A 20,616-nucleotide genomic window follows, 5' to 3' on the forward strand; every position below is an offset into this window, starting at 1 on the left:
TCCACTCAGGGACCTGTTTGCTGAAGAAATATTCACAAATTGGTCCCTAATCGTCATCACCTTATATCTCCGTAAAGTAACTCCAAATTAGGTGATTCCAAAGCCTACTTCTTCGTCTCGTCGAGCCCTTTCTGGTGGTTTCACTTTCATTATGTTTTCGCATTCTGAAAATGACCTTTTCGCCCTTGCACGTAAACAGCCCCTCCGAGAGAGAACTGTTTCCGGCAAATCTTTCCGTAGCTTCACCGCACTTCTCCCCGGTGCCTTCTTCATCCCCAGGCAAGCCACAATACCCACTTGCATGATAGTCATGCAGTAGCCATGGTTTTCAACTTGAATATTTAATAAATGTTTGCTTGTTGAAAAGATGGTTACTTTGTCCCGGTGATGTTTAGATTTGCATGTTCAACTTTGTGCTATGTTGTCTTGTACTCTGTTATCATGTTCTACCTGCTAGTATTTCCTTTCATATGTTTATGCTTGCTAGTAGTACATGTTGATGTTGGTGATGGTCTTTGGTGCATGACTGTCGTCTGTCCCGAGTACCGTTGTTATGCATATTCCATTGCATCCAGTTGGTTAAATGCTTGCATGTCATGGCATTATGATGCCGGTTATTTTCACTTTAAGTTGAACCTGATAATAACTCAACTTGAATATGTTGTTGACCGGGTCATGGTGCCGCTGAAACGAGTCTTTCCCAGTGCAACCACATTTGCCGGTATGGGACGGCCTTAATTCGGTTCATTGTCGTGCCTCTGGTCGATGCCTCCATCTAGGGAAGGTTATGGGCGTGCTGTACCCTGGCCTGGTAAGCAGTCATAACCTTGTGTGCCCGTTGTTAAGTTTTTGGATCCGGGTCCCAAAGTGGATCGTGGCCACGACGGTGTTCGATGTGTCTTGAGGTAGACACGGGGCCACCCAGGACTAGCCTGATGGGGATTTAGTCGGAGTGGCCGGGAGAGTGTCATGGCAATGAAGTGGTTTCGTCGGAATGTCGTTGGTCCACCTGAATGGGAATGCGAGGCCAATGGTTCCGTAGTGTGGGTCCAGTGCGCTACCTCTGCAGAGTGTATTAATCTATCGATAGCCGAGTCCATGGTTAAGGACACGCTCGAAATTAGGGTACACCATGGGTCAACACTTAATAAATTTGCACACTAAGTATGAAGTGAGGTGATGGCAGAAAGGCCATCGTGTTGAGTTGGACCAGATGTGGTCGTGGTTGTGATCGCCGTAAGGATCACGGGCCATTTATTGGTCTGGTTGTGATCGCCGTAAGGATCACGGGCCATTTATTGGTCGGATTGTGATCGCCGTAAGGATCACGGCCATTTATTGGTCGGGTTGTGATCGCCGTAAGGATCCCGGGCCATTTATTGGTCGGGTTGTGATTGCCGTAAGGATCTTGGGCCATTTATTGGTCGTGGTTGTGATCGCCGTAAGGATCACGAGTTTGTCTATGTGTTCATCACGTTTGTGATCTGGAAATGATCATGTTCGGTAAGCCAGTCCAATGGACGAGTACTACTTGAGCATAGTCACAGCATGTTGGATATATTGTTGCATGCTAGTATCATCAGATTCATTTGTTCATGCCAAGTTCATGTTGTTCTAGTTGTATCATGTTCATGTTGATGCCATGTTGCTATGATGATATCATGTTAATTTCTGCTTAACCTGTAATTGCCATGCTGTTGTTTGTCTTGAATGCTTTTGGTTATTGTGAGCTTGCAAGTACATTCAATGTACTAACCTGGCGTGTCATGCCAGTTTGCAGGTCATTCCGGATTTGATTGCTTGTTTGCTGTGGAGTTCTTCTTTGCGAGCGAGGATAAGCGTTCCAGCCAGAGTCCCTACGGAGTGGAGTTCACCACCATCATCATTGTTCCGCTGCTAGAGTTATTTCGCTGCATCGTGTTGTTCTGCTGCTTGCATAGATCAACAGTGGCAGGCATAGTGTCGCCGTGCCGATGTAACCCTTGTATCCAAATAGATTGTAATAAAGAGCTGGTTTGTTCTATGCTAAGAAGTGTCGTATTCCAGAAGACTTCATCTCGATCTCTGGGCTGGAGTACGGGGCGTTCCGGTTTTCTCTGAGCCGGGGTGCCACACAGTATGACTATTATCGCCCACAACTCTTTGTGTTCTACTCGTGCATATAACATCTATGCATAGACCTGGCTCGGATGCCACTGTTGGGGAACACAGTATTTCAAATTTTTTACCTACGATCAGGCAAGATCTATCTATGTGATGCATAGCAACGAGCGGGAGAGTGTGTCCATGTACCCTCGTAGACCGAAAGCGGAAGCGTTAAGTAACGCGGTTGATGTAGTCGAACGTCTTCGCAATCCAACCGATCAAGTACCGAGCGCACGGCACCTCCGCGATCTACACACGTTCCGCTCGGTGACGTCCCTCGAACTCTTGATCTAGCTAAGGCCGAGGGAGAGTTTCGTCAACACGATGGCGTGATGATGGTGATGATGAAGTTACCGACGCAGGGCTTTGCCTAAGCACTATGACGATATGACGGAGGAGGAAATCTGTGGAGGGGGGCACGCACACGGCTAAACAATCAACTTGTGTGTCTATGGGGTGCCCCCCTCCACCATATATAAAGGAGTAGAGGAGGGGGAGGGCCGGCCTCATGGGGCGCGCCCGGGGGGATTCCTACTCCTAGCAGGAGTAGGTTTCCCCCTTTCCCTAGTTGGCGTAGGAGAAGAAGGAAGAGGGAGAGGGAGAGAAGGAAAGCCCCCCCCCCAAATTCAGATTGGGCTTGGGGGCGTGTGCCTCCTGAGGGAGTCTTGGATTAGGGGGTGTCCGGATGGCCGGACTATAGCCTTTGGCCGGACTCCCGGACTATGAAGATACAAGATTGAAGACTTCGTCCCGTGTCCGGATGGGACTTTCCTTGGCGTGGAAGGCAAGCTTGGCGATATGGATATGTAGATCTCCTACCATTGTAGCCGACTCTGTGTAACCCTAACCCTCTTCTGTGCCTATATAAACCGGAGGGTTTTAGTCCGTAGGACGAACAACAATCATACCATAGGCTAGCTTCTAGGGTTTAGCCTCTCTGATCTTGTGGTAGATCTACTCTTGTACTACCCATATCATCAATATCAATCAAGCAGGAGTAGGGTTTTACCTCCATCGAGAGGGCCCGAACCTGGGTAAAAACATCGTGTCCCTTGTCTCCTGTTACCATCCGCCTAGACGCACAGTTCGGGACCCCCTACCCGAGATGCGCCGGTTTTGACACCGATATTGGTGCTTTCATTGAGAGTTCCTCTGTGTCGTCATCTTTAGGCCCGATGGCTCCTCCGATCATCAACAATGATCCGGTCCAGGGTGAGACTTTTCTCCCCGGACAGATCTTCATATTCGACGGCTTTGCACTGCGGGCCAATTCACTTGGCCATCTGGAGCAGATTGAAAGCTACGCCCCTGGCCATTAGGTCAGATTTGGAAGTTTGAACTACACGGCTGACGTCCGTGGAGACTTGATCTTGGACGGGTTCGAGCCACAGCCAAGCGCGCCGCACTGTCACGATGGGCATGATCTAGCTCTGCTGCTGAACAGTGCCCTGGAGGCCGCACCAGTGTCCGCTCCGACCCTTAGCTCGGAGCCGACTGCGCCGATCGAGGACGGTGGCTGGACACTGCCTCGGGGGCTGCGATCTCTACGGCGATTGAGCCGAACACCATCCCTGTCCTTTGCAAGGCTCATAACTCCAAGGTGCCAGACTCCTCTTCGGACTCCGAACCTTCCGCGCCCCTGCCAATTGAATCCGATTGGGCGCCGGTCATGGAATTCACCGCCGTGGACATCTTTCAGCACTCGCCCTTTGGCGACATCCTGAATTCACTAAAGTCTCTCTCTTTATCAGGAGAGCCCTGGCCGAACTATGGTCAGGAAGGTTGGGATGCGGACGACGAAGAAATTCAAAGCCCACCCACCACCCACTTCGTAGCCACTGTCGATGATTTAACCGACATGCTCGACTTCGACTCCAAAGACATCGACGGTATGGACAATGATGCAGGAGACGACCAAGAACCAGCGCCTATAGGGCACTGGAAGGCCACCTCGTCATACGATATTTACATGGTGGACATCCCAAAAGATGGGAATGGCGATGGAACAACGGAGGATGACCCCTCCAAGAAACAGCCTAAGCGTCGGCGTCAGCGGCGCCGCTCTAAATCCCGCAACAGCAAAAACGGTGATTCCGGCATGGGAGACAATAACACCCCGGACAGTGCCGAAGACAACCCCCTCCAGCAAGATTCAGTGCAGGAGGATGGAGAAGCCAGCCCTCATGAGAGAGCGGCAGGCAGAGAGGTAGAGGGCGATAATTACATGCCTCCCTCCGAAGACGAGGCAAGCCTCGACGACGACGAATTTGTCGTGCCAGAGGATCCCGTCGAACAAGAGCATTTCAAACGCAGGCTTATGGCCATGGCAAGCAGCCTCAAGAAAAAGCAGCAACAGCTTAGAGCTGACCAAGACTTGCTAGCCGACAGATGGACTGAAGTCCTTGCGGACAATGAGTATGAACTCGAACGCCCCTCCAAGAGCTACCCAAAACGCAGGCTGCTACCCTGATTAGAGGAGGAAGCACCTAAACCTACATCACCAGCGCATGATACGGCCGACCGGCCACCTCGTGGCCGCGACAGAGAGGCCTCTCGGCCCTCCACTCAAGCCGCACCCCGGCGCCGCTCAAAAAATACCAAGGTGCGGGAAAATGCGCCAGACCTGCGGGATATACTGGAGGACAAGGCACGGCAAACAAGATCGATCTACGGATCACGTGGGCGCCCCCACAATACGTGATGATAAACATCACGCCGGATATGGCAATTCCGGCCGGGCCGAACACAGTAGACAAAGCTCATTTGAGCTGCATCGTGATATAGCCCAATACAGAGGCACCACACACCCACTATGCTTCACGGACGAAGTGATGGATCATCAAATCCCTAAGGGTTTCAAACCCGTAAACATTGAATCATACGATGGCACAACAGATCCTGCGGTCTGGATCGAGGACTATCTCCTTCATATCCACATGGCCCGCGGTGATGATCTACACGCCATCAAATACCTCCCACTCAAGCTTAAAGGACCAGCTCGGCATTGGCTTAACAGCTTGCCAGCGGAGTCAATTGGTTGTTGGGAAGACCTGGAAGCCGCATTCCTCGACAACTTCCAGGGCACCTATGTGCGACCACCAGACGCCGATGACCTAAGCCACATAATTCAGTAGCCAGAGGAATCAGCCAGACAATTCTGGACACGATTCCTAACCAAGAAAAATCAAATCGTCGACTGTCCGGATGCAGAGGCCCTTGCAGCCTTGAAACATAACATCCGCGACGAGTGGCTTGCCAGGCACCTAGGATAGGAAAAGCCGAAATCCATGGCAGCCGTCACAACACTCATGACCCGCTTTTGTGCGGGAGAGGACAGCTGACTAGCTCGTAGTAACAACATGACCAAGAGCCTTGGTAGTTCGGATACCAAGGACAGCAACGGCAGGTCGCGTCGCAACAAGCACAAGCGCCGCATTAATGGCGATAATGCTGAGGATACGGCAGTCAATGCCGGATTCAGAGGCTCTAAACCCGGTCAGCGAAAAAATCCATTCAAAAGAAATACTCCAGGCCCGTCCAATTTGGACCGAATACTCGACCGCTCGTGCCAGATACACGACACCCTCGAAAAACCAGCCAACCACACCAACAGGGATTGTTGGGTGTTCAAGCAGGCAGGCAAGTTAAATGCCGAAAACAATGACAAGGGTCTGCATAGCAACGACGAAGAGGAGCCCCGGACGCCGAACAATAGAGGACAGAAGGGCTTCCCCCTACAAGTGTGGACGATGAACATGATATATGCAACCCACATACCCAAAAGGGAGCGGAAGCGTGCACTAAGGGACGTATATGCGATGGAACCAGTCGCCCCAAAGTTCAATCCGTGGTCCTCCTGCCCGATCACTTTTGATCGAAGGGACCACCCCACTAGCATCCGCCATGGCGGATTCGCCGCATTGGTTCTAGACCCAATCGTTAACGGATTTCACCTCACTAGAGTCCTGATGGACGGCGGCAGCAGCCTGAACCTGCTTTATCAGGATACAGTGCACAAAATGGGCATAGACCCCTCAAGGATTAAACCCACAAAGACGACCTTTAAAGGCGTCATACCAGGTGTAGAGGCCAACTGTACAGGCTCAGATACACTTGAAGTGGTCTTCGGATCCCCGGATAACTTCCGAAGCGAGGAGTTAATCTTCGACATAGTCCCGTTCCGCAGTGGCTATCACGCACTGCTCGGACGAACCGCATTTGCAAAGTTCAATGCGGTGCCACACTACGCATACCTCAAGCTCAAGATGCCAGACCCTCGAGGAATCATTACGGTCAATGGAAACACCGAACGCTCTCTCCGAACGGAGGAGCATACGGCGGCCCTCACGGCGGAAGTACAAAGCAGACTCTCAAGGAAATTCTCGAGTCCGGCTATTAAACGTCCGAACACTGTCAAGCACGCCCGGAGTAACCTACAACAAGACCGCCTGGTACGTTCCGAGCATGCGTAGCAATGCGGCCCCAACCCCAGCCCTCGTGAAATTGCGAAACCGGTACTACGCGTACATAATTACGCTCTGGAAATACCATGGGCATAGGGGGAGGGGCACGACCACGGCAGGCCCAGAATGCGGCTCAACCGCACCAGGGGCTCCCGATTGTGTCATCCTTTTTTTCTTACTTTCAGGACTCTATTCTCAAGAAGCCCTGTCCGGCAATAGAATCGCCGAACACGCGATGCAACAGCCAGGGAAGCAGAAAGCTACGTCAAGTGTCTAGGTGGTCTCTATAACGAGCAGTATACTTGTTTCACATATCATCCCGCAGCTCGCCCCTGGAGGGGGACAGGTCAAACAGTCCCGTCCATTGCTTATCGCACTATTTGTATCGTTTTGCTTTTACTGCAGCCTTTTTGAATAAACAATATATAGCTTATCCCTATTATTGCATTCCTTTTTTTTATCTATATATGTTCACTTATGACATGTTGCATCCGTACACTTTGGTGCGGCCAAATACACCAGGGGCTTAAGTACCCCAAAATATGGTGTGATAAGTCCGAACACTTTGACAAGTGCGGCACCCCGAACTTATATCATTATATGCATCGGCTCCGAATCATGTCTTGGGTCAATAGTTGGGTTTGCCCGGCTCCCATGTTTTGGTACCTTACGTTCCGTTATATCGGCTAAGGTAGCGCTGGGAGAACCACTGCGATTGTGCCCCGGTTGAGATGGGTGCTGCACCTCAGTGGAGAAAGCTAAAACTAACCGTCATGATAGGGCGAGAGCCGGTCGCTGTTCGAGAGGTGTCGCTTAGAGCGAGGAGTCGGCTTTGTTCGGCCCAGGCGTGGATAGCACCCCGAACTCGGTCTTCCGAATACTAGGGGCTTCGTCGAAATTTAAAATTATAGAATTCTATGGCTAAGTGAGAGTGTTCAAGCATTATAGTCCGGTTGCCTCATTCGTTGCGTTGAGCGCCTCCCTCGAAGGACCCAAGAATGGGAAAAAGAGCGCTCAAGTTTATCCCAAACACCCCAGCACTCGTGGCATGAGGGCAGAAGCCGACGACTCGCCATCTCTCAAATTTAATAAACGACCGCACAGAAGGTAATATTTTAAATTCACAAGCGTTGCTTAGCGCATATGAACAAGTTTTCAGCATACAGGATAACAAATGCGAGTTTACTCAAAAATTACATCTTTGGAGCATTCACACGCTATAAGGTGGGCACCCTTCAGGACGCCCGCATAATACATTTCGGGCTTGCGATACTCCCTGCCCGGCGGGGGAGCGTCCGTCACAAGCTTCTCAGCGTCCATCTTGCCCCAGTGCACTTTAGCATGGGCAAGGGCCCTACGGGCACCTTCGATACAGACAGAGCGCTTGACGACTTCAATCCATGGACAGGCGTCCACCAGCCGCCTCACCAGCCCGAAGTAGCTCCCAGGCATGGCTTCCTTAGGCCACAGCTGAACTATGAAGCCCTTCATGGCCTGTTCGGCCACCTTATGGAGCTCGACCAACTGCTTCAGCTGGTCGCTCAAGGGCACCGGGTGTCCGGCCTCAGCATACTGAAACCAGAACACCTTCTCCGTCGAGCTCCCCTCCTCGGCTCGGTAGAACGCGGCAGCATCGGACACACTGCGGGGCAAATCTACGAATGCTCCTGGAGAGCTCCGGATTTGGGTAAGTAACAAGTAATTCACTTTCACGTGCCTGCTTTGCATAAAGAATGCCTTACCCGCCGCTATCTTCTTCATCACTTCAATCTCCTGGAGGGCTTTTTGGGCTTCGGCCTTAGCGGCTTTGGCGCTCTCAAGGGCCGAGGCAAGCTCGGACTCTCGAGTCTTTGAGTCATGCTCCAAACCCTCGTGTTTTTCCACAAGAGCCTGGAGCTCTTGCCGCACCTCCGCCACCTGCACCTCCTGTTTCTCTTGCTCGGCGCACTCCGTGGCCGCATTGCTTTCGGCCTTGGACACCGCTTCCTTCAGGGTCGCCCCCTCGTTCGTGGCCCCTGCAATACTCACGTTATTCCTGTCATTTTTTGCAACCACATCTTTTATACACTTCCATAAGGTATTACTTACCTTCCTTGTCCTTGAGCTGCTTCTTGGCAAGGCCGAGCTCGTTCTCGGACCGCTCGAGGCTCTGCTTCAATGCATTGACCTCTGCAGTCAGTGCGGCAGAGGTCAGCAGCGCAGCCTGCATTCCCCATATTGACATACTTATGTTAGACTCCTGCGTACATCTTTTTAGATCCTCAGTTCGTTTTTTCTTTCCGAACACCAAACTGAGCATCAGGGGCTACTGTCTATGTGATAATATTTTTACATATCTTAAATACATACCTCAAAGCCTGTTAGAAGGCTGGCACAGGCTTCAGTCAGCCCGCTCTTGGCGGATTGAACTTTCTGGATCACCACACTCATAACAGTGCGGTGCTTCTCGTCGATGGAGGCGTCGTTAAGCGCCTCCAGCAAATTATCTGGTGCCTCCGGTTGGACGGAGGTCACTGGTGTCGCAGTCTCGCCCTTCTTAGAAAGGGGCCGCCTGCCGGACTTCGGAACCACTAAAGGTTCCGGTGCGGAGTCCGGCCCAGGGCCGGACTTAGAGCCCTTTGGGGTTTGATCCCCCTTGTGCCCAGAGTCCGGGAGGTTGCCTTGCGGCGCCTCCTGGACCTCCTCCTCCTGGCTGGGCCCCTTCTGGGACCCCACCTCGGTGTCATCCACAGCGCGAGGAGAGGAGGCGGCCGGAAGTGAAGTGCTATTCACGTCCGACGAAGCCAGGGAGCCGCTCGTTGAAGTATTGAGCCCGTCCTTGGGCGGGCTGCAGGGTTATATTCGGCGTTAGGAGATTCTATACGACAAATGAAACGCCACGAGTTATTCTGATATCCTGACACTTACGATGTCACCAGGGGCTTAGCCCTCGGTGGCCACTCCTCTTCACCGTTGTCGGTGTTGGTGGAGTAGTCCGGAGGAAGGGTCCTTCCCTTCTTGGACCCTCCGGCCTCCCCGGTTGGGGTGGCCTTCCTTTTCTTCTCTTCCCCCGCTGGGGGAGAGGCCTCTTTTTCCTCCTCCTCGTCTTCGCGGGACGAGTCCGCCTCGGAGTCATCGGACGATGAGTCCGATAACACCTGGCGCCGGGAACTCTTTCGGGTTCCCGTGGCCTTCTTCTTGGCCTTCTTCTCCGGCACCACGTGAGGTGTCGGAACCAGCAACCCCGTCAATCGGGCGTCCGATGGGTCTTCTAGCAAGGGAGTCGGGCAGTCAACCTGCCCGGACGTCTTTTGCCAGGCCTGTCAAAGGTAAGGGAGTTTAGATCTCGCATAGAGTCAAACTATGGAAAGCAAGTGTCCTGTAAAGGGTAAAATAGCTTGCCTCGCCGGCTTGACGCTGCGAGCTAAATCCCTGATCTTCGGTAGCGGATGCGGGAGCCTCGGCGCCCTTGAACAGCACCTTCCAGGCATCTTCGTACGTAGTGTCGAAGAGCCTGCTCAAGGTTTGGTGTTGTGCCGGATCAAACTCCCACAAGCTGAAGGCCCATTATTGGCACGGGAGGATCCGGCGGATGAGCATGACCTGGACTACGTTGACGAGCTTGAGCTTCTTGTTCACCAGATTTTTGACGCAGGATTGGAGTCCGATCAGCTCTTCCGAATTACCCCATGTTAGGCCCGTCTCTTTCCAAGAGGTGAGCCGTGTAGGGAAGCCAGATCGGAATTCGGGGGCCGCCACCCATTTAGGGTCACGCGGCTCGGTGATGTAGAACCACCCCGATTGCCACCCCTTTATGGTCTCCACGAAGGAGCCCTCGAGCCATAAGACATTGGGCATCTTGCCCACCATGGCACCTCTGCACTCCGCCTGGCGGCCGCCCACTACCTTCGGCTTGACATTGAAGGTCTTCAGCCATAAGCTGAAGTGGGGCTGGATGCAGAGGAAGGCCTCGCACACGACGATGAACGCCAAGATGTTGAGGATGAAATTCGGGGCCAGATCATGGAAATCCAGGCCGTAGTAGAACATGAGCCCCCGGACAAATGGGTGAAGTGGAAAACCTAGTCCACAGAGGAAGTGGGTGAGGAACACCACCCTCTCATGGGGCCTGGGGGGTGGGGACAAGCTGCCCCTTGTCAGGGAACCGATGCGCGATGTCGTTGGACAAGTATCCGGCCTTCCGCAGCTTTTTGATGTGCCCCTCCGTGATGGAGGAGACCATCCACTTGCCTCCCCCTCCGGACATGGTTGGGGAAGGTTGAGGCGAGATGTCTGGACTTGGGCGCTGGAGCTCGAGTGCACGGAAATGGATGAGCAAAAGAGGAAGAAGGCGTGTGTGAAAAAGTGGATCCTTATCCCCTTATATGGACGGACGAAGATATGCGTCCCCACCAGCCTAGTAAAACTCGCTTATCTCCCAAGCGCCGTAATCAATGGCGCGGTTGGGTTACCCACGCCCGTATTGATGAGAATCCCGGAATAAGGGGACACGATCTCTACTTTGACAAGACGTGCCAAAGAAACCGCCTCGCTAAACGCGCTGAGGTGGAACAGTAAAAACGATCCGAATAAAGGCTTGGCCGTGGTGTGATGTCACACCACGGAATACATCAACAGATTGAATTTGTGTAAATATTATTCTCTCTACGGTGGTATGTGGAACTTATCTTGCAGAGCCGGACACTATCCTTGTGTTCAAAATCTTCTATGAAGTATTCGGAGGAGGAACCCGCCTTGCAATGCCGAAGACAATATGCGCGCCGGACTCGTCGTCATTGAAGCCTGGTTCAGGGGCTACTGAGGGAGTCCTGGATTAGGGGGTGTCCGGATGGCCGGACTATAGCCTTTGGCCGGACTCCTGGACTATGAAGATACAAGATTGAAGACTTCGTCCCGTGTCCGGATGGGACTTTCCTTGGCGTGGAAGGCAAGCTTGGCGATACGGATATGTAGATCTCCTACCATTGTAGCTGACTCTGTGTAACCCTAACCCTCTTCGGTGCCTATATAAACCGGAGGGTTTTAGTCCATAGGACGAACAACAATCATACCATAGGCTAGCTTCTAGGGTTTAGCCTCTCTGATCTCGTGGTAGATCTACTCTTGTACTACCCATATCATCAATATCAATCAAGCAGGAGTAGGGTTTTACCTCCATCGAGAGGGCCCGAACCTGGGTAAAAACATCGTGTCCCTTGTCTCCTGTTACCATCCGCCTAGACGCACAGTTCGGGGCCCCCTACCCAAGATCCGCAGGTTTTGACACCGACACCTCCCACTTGGCCGCCGCCTCCTGTCTTCCACCATGGCCCATTAAGGCCCATTAACTCCCCGGGGGGTTATCGTGGGGTTCCGGTAACCCCCGGTACTCCGGAAAATGTCCGAACTCATCCGAAACCTTTTCGGTGTCCAAACATAGCCTTCCAATATATCGATCTTTATGTCCTGACCACTTCGAGACTCCTCATCATGTCCGTGATCACATCCGGGACTCCGAACAACCTTCAGTACATCAAAACACATAAACTCATAATCCCGATCGTCATCAAACGTTAAGCGTGCGGACCCTACAGGTTCGAGAACTATGTAGACATGACCGAGACTCATCTCCGGTCAATAACCAATAGCGGAACCTGGATCCTCATATTGGCTCCCACATATTCTATGAAGATCTTTATCGGTCAAACCGCATAACAACATACGTTGTTCCTTTTGTCATCGGTATGTTATTTGGCCGAGATACGATCGTCGGTATCATCATACCTAGTTCAATCTCATTACTGGAAACTCTCTTTACTCGTTATGTAATGCATCATCTCGTGACTAACTCATTAGTCAGATTGCTTGCAAGGCTTATAGTGATGTGCATTACCGAGAGGGCCCAGAGATACCTCTCCGAAACACGGAGTGACAAATCCTAATCTCGATCTATGACAACCCAACAAACACCATCGCAGACACCTGTAGAGCATCTTTATAATCACCCTTTACGTTGTGACGTTTGATAGCACACTAAGTGTTCCTCCGGTATTCGGGAGTTGCATAATCTCATAGTCATAGGAACATGTATAAGTTATGAAGAAAGCAATAGCATTAAACTAAATGATCATAGTGCTAAGCTAACGGATGGGTAAAGTCAATCACATCATTCTCTAATGATGTGATTCCGTTCATCAAATGACAACTCATGCCTATGGTAAGGAAACTTAACCATCTTTGATTAACGAGCTAGTCAAGTAGAGGCATACTAGTGACACTCTGTTTGTCTATGTATTCACACATGCACTAAGTTTCCGGTTAATACAATTCTAGCATGAATAATAAACATTTATCATGATATAAGGAAATATAAATAACTACTTTATTTTTGCCTCTAGGGCATATTTCCTTCAGGTGACTGTAAACTGTACTGCCTCAATGGTGATCTTTAACAGTTGTTGCTTCTCGTACATCCCAAAATATTTTGTATAACCAATTGAAAGGGCATGTATCCACTAACTATGGTTTGGTAATTAATAACAATCTATATGGAGTAATGCTTTCACTAAGATATATGTGAAGGAATATTACATAGGTGGTGCCTTAATGATGATTGCCATAAAGATGAAGATTTGCTCTAAGCTTTGGTATTGAATGAGAATTCATATGAAACATCAAGGGCATTGTATCTTATGTAAAGAAATGGTCCATAGTGATGCATGAAGCATGTTGGACTATTGTGGAAGAGTTTCATCAAAAGCCTTTCAAAGAAGTCCTCATGGTATCCTCTCTGCTTAACCCGTGAGCACGGGGTCCAGGAAATCTCTATGTACACCCCATGCGCACGGGCCTCTTGACCCGTGCACAAGGGGTAGAGTGTTAAATTCTGTGGATGTCCCGTGTGCATGGTTGTACCTGTCAATGAAGACGTCTTTTTTCGTCGTTACCTTGTTGAATGCATTGCTCGGATATAATTGGACAAAGATTTCACGATGAATCGGGGCTTCATAAACATATGTATTTCACGTCTTTCCTATATGATTAAATAAAATATAAGGGGATTTTTGTAAAAAGAATCCTCGTGCGCGGAGTATACCCAACATTTTCCCGCTCTCAGCCACTTACAGGTGGGTCACCGCTATGCTGGCACGCCACGCAGATTGGACGTACGTTTGGATTCGGAAGGAGGCACCGTATTTGCACCATGGGACAAGTTTAAGCACTAGTTTCATGTATTTTCCAACTTTAGGCCTAAACTGACCGCGCAGGACAAGTTGGGGCACCTCCAGCGTACTTAACTCTATTTAAAACTAAAATATGTCTAGATGCATCCATTTCTATGACAAGTATTTCCGGACGGAGGGAGTATTTGCATCAACATAGAAGTGCACCAGCGAGTACAATGCCGAGAATGTCACGGGATTTACACAAGAAAAGATCAACACCACGCGGCAGATACGGAGCTTCGTGGTGTATACGAGGAATTTACGTGAAGCATATAACTTAAAAATAACATATGCTTATGCAGCTATACCAAATATATAATACATATGCAAATGTGACATATTTAGATAGGAAGTTGAATAACAAATATAGTACAATAGTTGTTTCTGATGTACCACATACACAGTGTATCCGTACTGCTGGTTATTATCTGATTCATAAGTTTTTTCTCAAGAGAGCATCAGATTGATCGGTCCATTAAAACAAGGCAAAATACACGGAACCCTTAATTTACTGACTGCATGGGCAAAGGTCGATTGTTGATTTGGAGTTTTAGCGGCTCGTTGATAACTGCATTAACCGCACTCACCATTTCGTTTGGCGAGCTAAATCCATCAGTCTGAGAGTAGAACAAGTGAACTATCTTGCACATCTTCCAGAACAGCTCCTTGCATGGCCTAGGAACAACTGTGTTTTCCCTAAGAACCAGCTTTAGCAAGTCTTTTCTACATGAGGCTATGGCCTTCTGTATCGTTTCTTTAGCCGTTTCAATTGACATAGAACCACCACTGTGGAGAATAAGTAGTGAGACACAATCCAGGTTTCCCTCCCTGCTCTCCCTCTGTAGTAAATAGATTTAAAGATTGTCAGGGTACCAAATTACAGCATGCAGGTCGAAAATACATGAGACAATAGGGATGAGTAATTACTACTATTCTCTTCATTATTATTATATAATAACAGGATACGCAACTACTAGATGTATTATAGCTTCTAAGAGTAAACATCAGTCTGTCTTCTACCATCGCCTGGAACTCCTAAGATTACCATACAAGCACTTAGATGTGTGTTTTACAAGAATAAATTCTTGACAAGATCATGAATGACTGCAAATTTTGATTTTTGTTAGAACTTGTAGTCCTGAGGATTACTATAGTGTCTCTATCTCACCACATATCTGTTTACAGTTTGTTGTGGCAACCATCGGGATATTTCTTTATATTAAGATGAAAGGAATTTCCCTGTTGTGGTGTGTGAAGCATATATAACTTGAAAATAACATATGTTTATGCAGCTATACTAAATATAGAATACATATGCGACCGTGACGTGCGTAGGTACGAAGTTGAGGATAAAAGGAACCCAAATACCTCAAGGCCTTGGATATCATTGAGGAGACGACCAATTGTGCTCGTTAGCCTAAATAACTCCTTGTATTCTTGATCTTGGATAACACATCCCGAGAGCTTTGGCCCAACAAAGTACAACGATGTGAGCACAATGGGCCCCAGTGTGAAGGAAACAACTGCATTTGACATGTATTGCTCAACTGTTGGCACATATTTTCTCATCCGCCATTCTGCCTCAGACATCATAGACCTCAACAGTTGTAGCCACTGCAGATGGATTCAACATGTCAGTGCTGAACAATTTTATTTTGAGAAATAGACAAACATAATGGAAACTCACTAATTCTATCAGGTGCTTTCGAACATCACGGTTTTGTATTGCAGAAGCTACTACTCCAAGCTGATTGACTGTAGTATAGATAGCATAAAACAATATTTTCACTTGCTCAGAGCAGAACTCATCTTTGGAGTGATCATCCCACCTAAGATAAACATTAGCAAATCAGGGACCAAAACTTGTTAGCAATGTGCGACACACCAACTCCACTTACAAAATGAAGGGCCAAGGGGGTTACTTCTCAACTAATGTTACGAGGTTTTCATGTTCTTCTTTTGATCCCCCAACATCGAAGAAGTCATCAACAACAGTTGTGAGCACACCATTTTTGGCCCACGACATGCGAGCATCAGACAGTTCAGGAGGAAATATAGTAGCAGCAGCAGCAAGATAACAATATGCCAGCTTCTGCCGTGCAAACTGTAATTGGTCCAGCCGATTCCCTTTCGCCCAACTGTTGCCACAATTATTTTTTAAACATCTAAGAATGGAAATTAATAGGGCAAGAGAGCATAAATTTTACATTACCTTTCAAGATGCAGGAGTTCATCCTGGTAAATAGATTGAGAAAAACTGAAATCTTCAATAGCCAAAGCCAGGAAATCTTGGCTGACACGACATGGCCTGATTCAGCAAAATGTCTAGAATTTATGTCTGACATCCTTATTTATATGACTTTACAGACTATTCTTTTTGAGAAATGAGACTTACAGATGTTCTGTCTTTAGCTTTTGAGAACCACAAACATCGAAGTGTTCAATGTTCCTCTTGTGGCCTATACGTTCCATTGTGGCATAGAAGGGAAATTTAAGAGCATACTCAACCTAGAAGTATAAAAACATAGAAACAGTAAACACCCAATAAAAGCTAGAATTAGTCCACTTTCTAAGATTTAAATTTCATGTAAGGACCTCTTGAAATATTGCCGTTGTTTGCACCCGCTCGGAGAGCAATTTTTCTGTCAATAACCTGCCTGACCAGTAGCCTATGTTATCTAGGCTAAATTCATTTTCTGATACACTGACTTTTGAAGCTTTGTACAATTCCAATATAGATTTTGTATCATTTAAATATCCCTGAAGTGAATTATGGAAGGTGGATGCATCAACATGATACAGATCATCTGCATTGTATTGAAATTAGTGAGTTAAATTAAACATACAAAAAAAATATAAAGATAACATTTGTAAGATAGGAAATTCCCGCCCAAAGAAAGTACCCGAGGAAACATCATATCCGTTCATTCGCAAAAGACGGAATGCCATTGCACATGTTGCTACATCTAGCATGATTTCCTCATCTCTCTGTAACCAGAAACTACAAAGTGGATACAATGAAGTTTACAAGATACAAAAGATAAATATCAGAACTTTATTCATGACCGTTACCTGTGTGCCACGTCCAGGATGCTCTTTATCTCACTAGAAAAATGATGAGATGTCCCGATGGTTTCAAGATAATCTACCAATGAAAGCTGACAATGTATATTTGTTGGATAAACTGTTGGCACTGCAAAATTCTAATATTGTTAGGTATTTAGCCACAGCCTGAAGAGCTTACAAATTTCTCACAAAGAAAGGTAGCTAGACCGACCTGAACCACCAAATTTATTGACAAACAAATTTAAGTAGTGTAGGGCTTTGTCATCAAAATTGTGGATTAGTGCAGCAGCAGTTGTGGAAGGAGAGTTGAACAACGACCCATTCTTCCTCTGGAACTTCATAACTTGATTCCAGTCCAGCAGGTTTCCTAGCCCTTCAGCAACATAAGCCATATATTCTTTTCTCCCATCGGATTTATCCCCAAGAAGTCTGAATAAAGTCCATATGTATAAGATACAAACTTTTGAAATAATAATCAGAGGTAATACATGTCTAACTCAAATTCTGGTTGCCCATTTCATTAAGGAAAAGACAAATGTGCTAACATGTGGTCCTTTTCTTCTTCAAGTCATGGTTCTTAGAAAATCATTAAAAAAATGAACTTCGCACTGAAAAATGTTCATCTTATACAAGAGAAAAATAGCCAGTCCCAAAAACCTATGTTTCAAAATCATCTATCCCTAAAGTGTAAACGTGGCCAGAAAAGAAAGAGTACAACACAATTTTCATGCCAGAATTGTCAGACAAACCTTTTCAGCTCCACCTCCCGGAGGTGAAGAATCCTATCAAGATCATTTTGTCCAACCGGAAATTCCAAACCCATCTCAGTCCCAAGGATAAGCATACCCGAAAACGTGATATTGAAGCCTATAGGGGTATCACTCTGCTCATTCGTAACAATAGAGAAATTTCTTCTGATGAAACATAGTCCTGCCAGTACCATTTTTATCGCATCAAGGCCACATTAATTTGGCAAAACTTGAGATACAAGACAGTAAAACAACAATAAAGGGTAGGCAAATTCATCTTTGTTCATACCTCTCTTGATATGCTCACCACCAACATTCCATCTCTTAAGTGCCAGCACACAAGCCAATGTGGATGAGAGGACATCCTTGTTGACGGAGGAGTCCATTTGGATGAGACCCCAAGATCCATTGCTCTGCTGGTTTTGTAGGATCCACTCAACACACTTTGGGAAGCATGGAACTTGAGGAGAGCCCGACAAGGGCACCATAGCCACCCAGGCGGTGTCGTAGGAAGATGGCAACAACTCAGCTTCCAGGAGCTGCTTCCTTATTCTAGCCTTCCGCTCCTAATTTAGTTGAAACTAGAATCATGTGACAAGAGCCTCAAACATCACCGCAACAATGATTGATAGTGATGTACATACTACATACCATGTTTTGGAGACATGCATTTTCTTCGGCAGATGCCTCCTCCACATTTGCTGATTGAAGATAGGAGATGTATTTCACAAATCAATTGGCACATCCCATAAAAAAGAATGTTTGAGGAAATTGGGACATCACCCATGTTATTTTTTTCAGGCTAGGGACATTGCTCATGTAAACACTGCAAAGGATGCTACTCTCAGGCATACAAAACATTTAAAGTGTATATTCATTCTTGTGCAGCTAATGGAGAATATGATTTTTTTAGCAAATCTAACTTGAGATGAGAAAAGTATATTTTCCGTCCCTCAACTTTTTTGGTAGTCTACAAATGGTTCCTCAACTCTAAAACCAGCAAAATCTAATCCCTCAATGGTTGAAACCAGAAAATTTTCGTCCCTTGGTTTGCTTCGGGTGATTTTGTGCTGACCTGACATGGTTTTGACCGTTGAACTCACCACCTCATCTTCGTATTCTCTCTCTCTCTCTCTCTCTCTCTCTCTCTCTCTGCCCACAGGAGCACCTCGCCGCGAGCGTCTGCTGAGGCCGCCGCCTTCGGCAGCCGTGGCCTCGCCTCCATGCTCCTCCGCTTCTTCCTTCACTCATGACAATCTTCCACAAAGGTACTCCGATTGAAACAGCGAGACGCGCACGTTCAGAGCAGTAAGCAACTCGATCGATCCTGTTGTGTGAAGCTAGCCAAGCTAATTGATTTACCACCGGCCAGAAACGCACAACTCTCATACACGTACACACACTAGTAGAAAACGGGTCTTTAGTCCCGGTTCCAGAGGGCCTTTAGTCCCGGTTCTGAAACCGGAACTAAAGGGTCGGGACTAAAACCCAAAACCTTTAGTCCCAACTCGCTACACTTTTTAGAATTTTGTTTGATATATATTTTGATTAACTGTTCATTCAGAGAGCATATGCTCCCGCGAGCTAAAGTGGCGCCCTCCGAGATAGATTGCAAGCCCTTTCTCTTCTTGGCTATCATGGTATCACTTGTTAAATTGTGTATGTACACTGACAATTGACCTGGTAATTCCGTGGGTTGTGCATTAAATAGCCTGACCCTAAAATCCTAAGGCCAGTCTTGCCTAGTATGAAAAGTAAAAATGATAGCATTTTATATTTAAAATATTAATTAAATGATTTATATACTTTTCACTTAAACCCTTCTTTTAAGGCATTTTAGGCTTTATAGAGCTTTTGGGTCATAAACTGAAGCCCAAGCCGGCCGAACTGTCGAGCTTCAGGCTCGGGCTGTCAGATCGGGCTGCCCATGCCCAGATTCTAAGTGATAGGTTGCGAACAAACATGTCACAAAACCTCACAAATAATATTACTTGAAAAAAAATCATGTACATAGATTACCAGCACCTGTCAAATGCAGCTGACTGTCTTAATAAGAGATCCAATGGCAATGGAGAGTGGAGCCGGACCGCATGGTTTGAACCACACAGTATTTCTCCACATTCTTAAGTAAGCCTTCACATGTTTGTTTATATATAAAAAAAATATTTGTAAATTTGTTATGTTATTTCTGTGGCTCATTGAGAAATAACTATTTCTCTGTCTCAATGGTGAGAATCTGATATTATATACAAGTACTCCCTAAACGCTCTTATATTAGTTTACGGAGGGAGTAGATACGGATGTAAATTAGTCACTCACTGCTGACAGCAATAATTCCGACTAAAGGAGCGACGGGTCACTCTCTTCCGAAGGTGACGAAAAAGGAAACGATCAAACCAGAGTTTCTTACCTAAAGCGGAAGTTACCATCGTCCGCGTCCTCCTCGCGCTCATCGAACAGGGAGGAGGACGGCAATGGTCATGAGGGAAGAACTCGGGGCGGTGTGCTCCGGTGAGACCATGCTCGGCGGCACGGGCGGAGGCAAGGCCAAGAGGCTGGTTTCTTCTGTGATGGTGTGAGCGAGACAAGTTCGACACGAGCGGCGACACCGTGGCAGGCCGGAGGCGATGTCCGGCGATGGCGGAAGAGGTCCCGGCGGCTATTCTCGCGGTCGCCATGGAGATGGTCGATCAGCTGAATCAGAGAGCAGTGGAGGGAAGGTCGATGCGTCGTCTACATATTTATACGGCTACTAGTGCTAGACATGGCATGCAGATGCGGATTTTTAAGTACTGTATTTCGAACTGCCTGCCATGCGGATTTGCTGGTGCATGCATGCCATCAAGTATCGACCTGATGCATGCAGATTTTTCTCCTCTTCTAACAACGTGCTACGCTAAAGCCAAGGAAATTGAAGCATCGACCTGGACCTTTCCGGGTCAACGCAGCAGCTTACAGTCAGATAAGAAGAAAATAGCCGCCGGCTTG

The 20,616-nt window shown here is 47.7% G+C and overlaps 1 protein-coding gene across 1 annotated transcript; it reads right to left on the reverse strand.

Moving 5' to 3' along the window:
* Nucleotides 1–14,095: 14,095 nt before the first annotated feature.
* LOC100873147 (ent-kaur-16-ene synthase, chloroplastic) lies at nucleotides 14,096–20,342 on the reverse strand. Its single transcript, XM_044464429.1, has 14 exons — nucleotides 20,039–20,342; nucleotides 18,280–18,329; nucleotides 17,918–18,194; nucleotides 17,629–17,809; nucleotides 17,091–17,308; nucleotides 16,886–17,006; nucleotides 16,717–16,814; nucleotides 16,409–16,620; nucleotides 16,209–16,321; nucleotides 16,026–16,121; nucleotides 15,736–15,951; nucleotides 15,501–15,642; nucleotides 15,182–15,427; nucleotides 14,096–14,652 (listed from the first exon to the last, which is right to left on the reverse strand). The coding sequence occupies exons 1-14, from the start codon at nucleotides 20,304–20,306 to the stop codon at nucleotides 14,317–14,319; spliced, it is 2,574 nt and encodes an 857-aa protein (XP_044320364.1). The 5' UTR covers nucleotides 20,307–20,342; the 3' UTR covers nucleotides 14,096–14,316.
* Nucleotides 20,343–20,616: the final 274 nt, after the last annotated feature.

This window comes from Triticum aestivum, chromosome 2B (genome assembly GCF_018294505.1).
Source record: "Triticum aestivum cultivar Chinese Spring chromosome 2B, IWGSC CS RefSeq v2.1, whole genome shotgun sequence".
Lineage (NCBI taxonomy): Eukaryota > Viridiplantae > Streptophyta > Magnoliopsida > Poales > Poaceae > Triticum > Triticum aestivum.

Bases quoted from the DNA above. Each gene is read 5' to 3' on its own strand.
- LOC100873147 (XM_044464429.1), bottom strand. From the start codon at position 20,306: ATGGCGACCGCGAGAATAGCCGCCGGGACCTCTTCCGCCATCGCCGGA. The intron at 16,815-16,885 runs GTAACGGTCATG...TCCACTTTGTAG, and splicing joins ATCCTGGACGTGGCACACAG to TTTCTGGTTACAGAGAGATG. The intron at 16,122-16,208 runs GTAAGTCTCATT...TTGCTGAATCAG, and splicing joins AAGCTAAAGACAGAACATCT to GCCATGTCGTGTCAGCCAAG.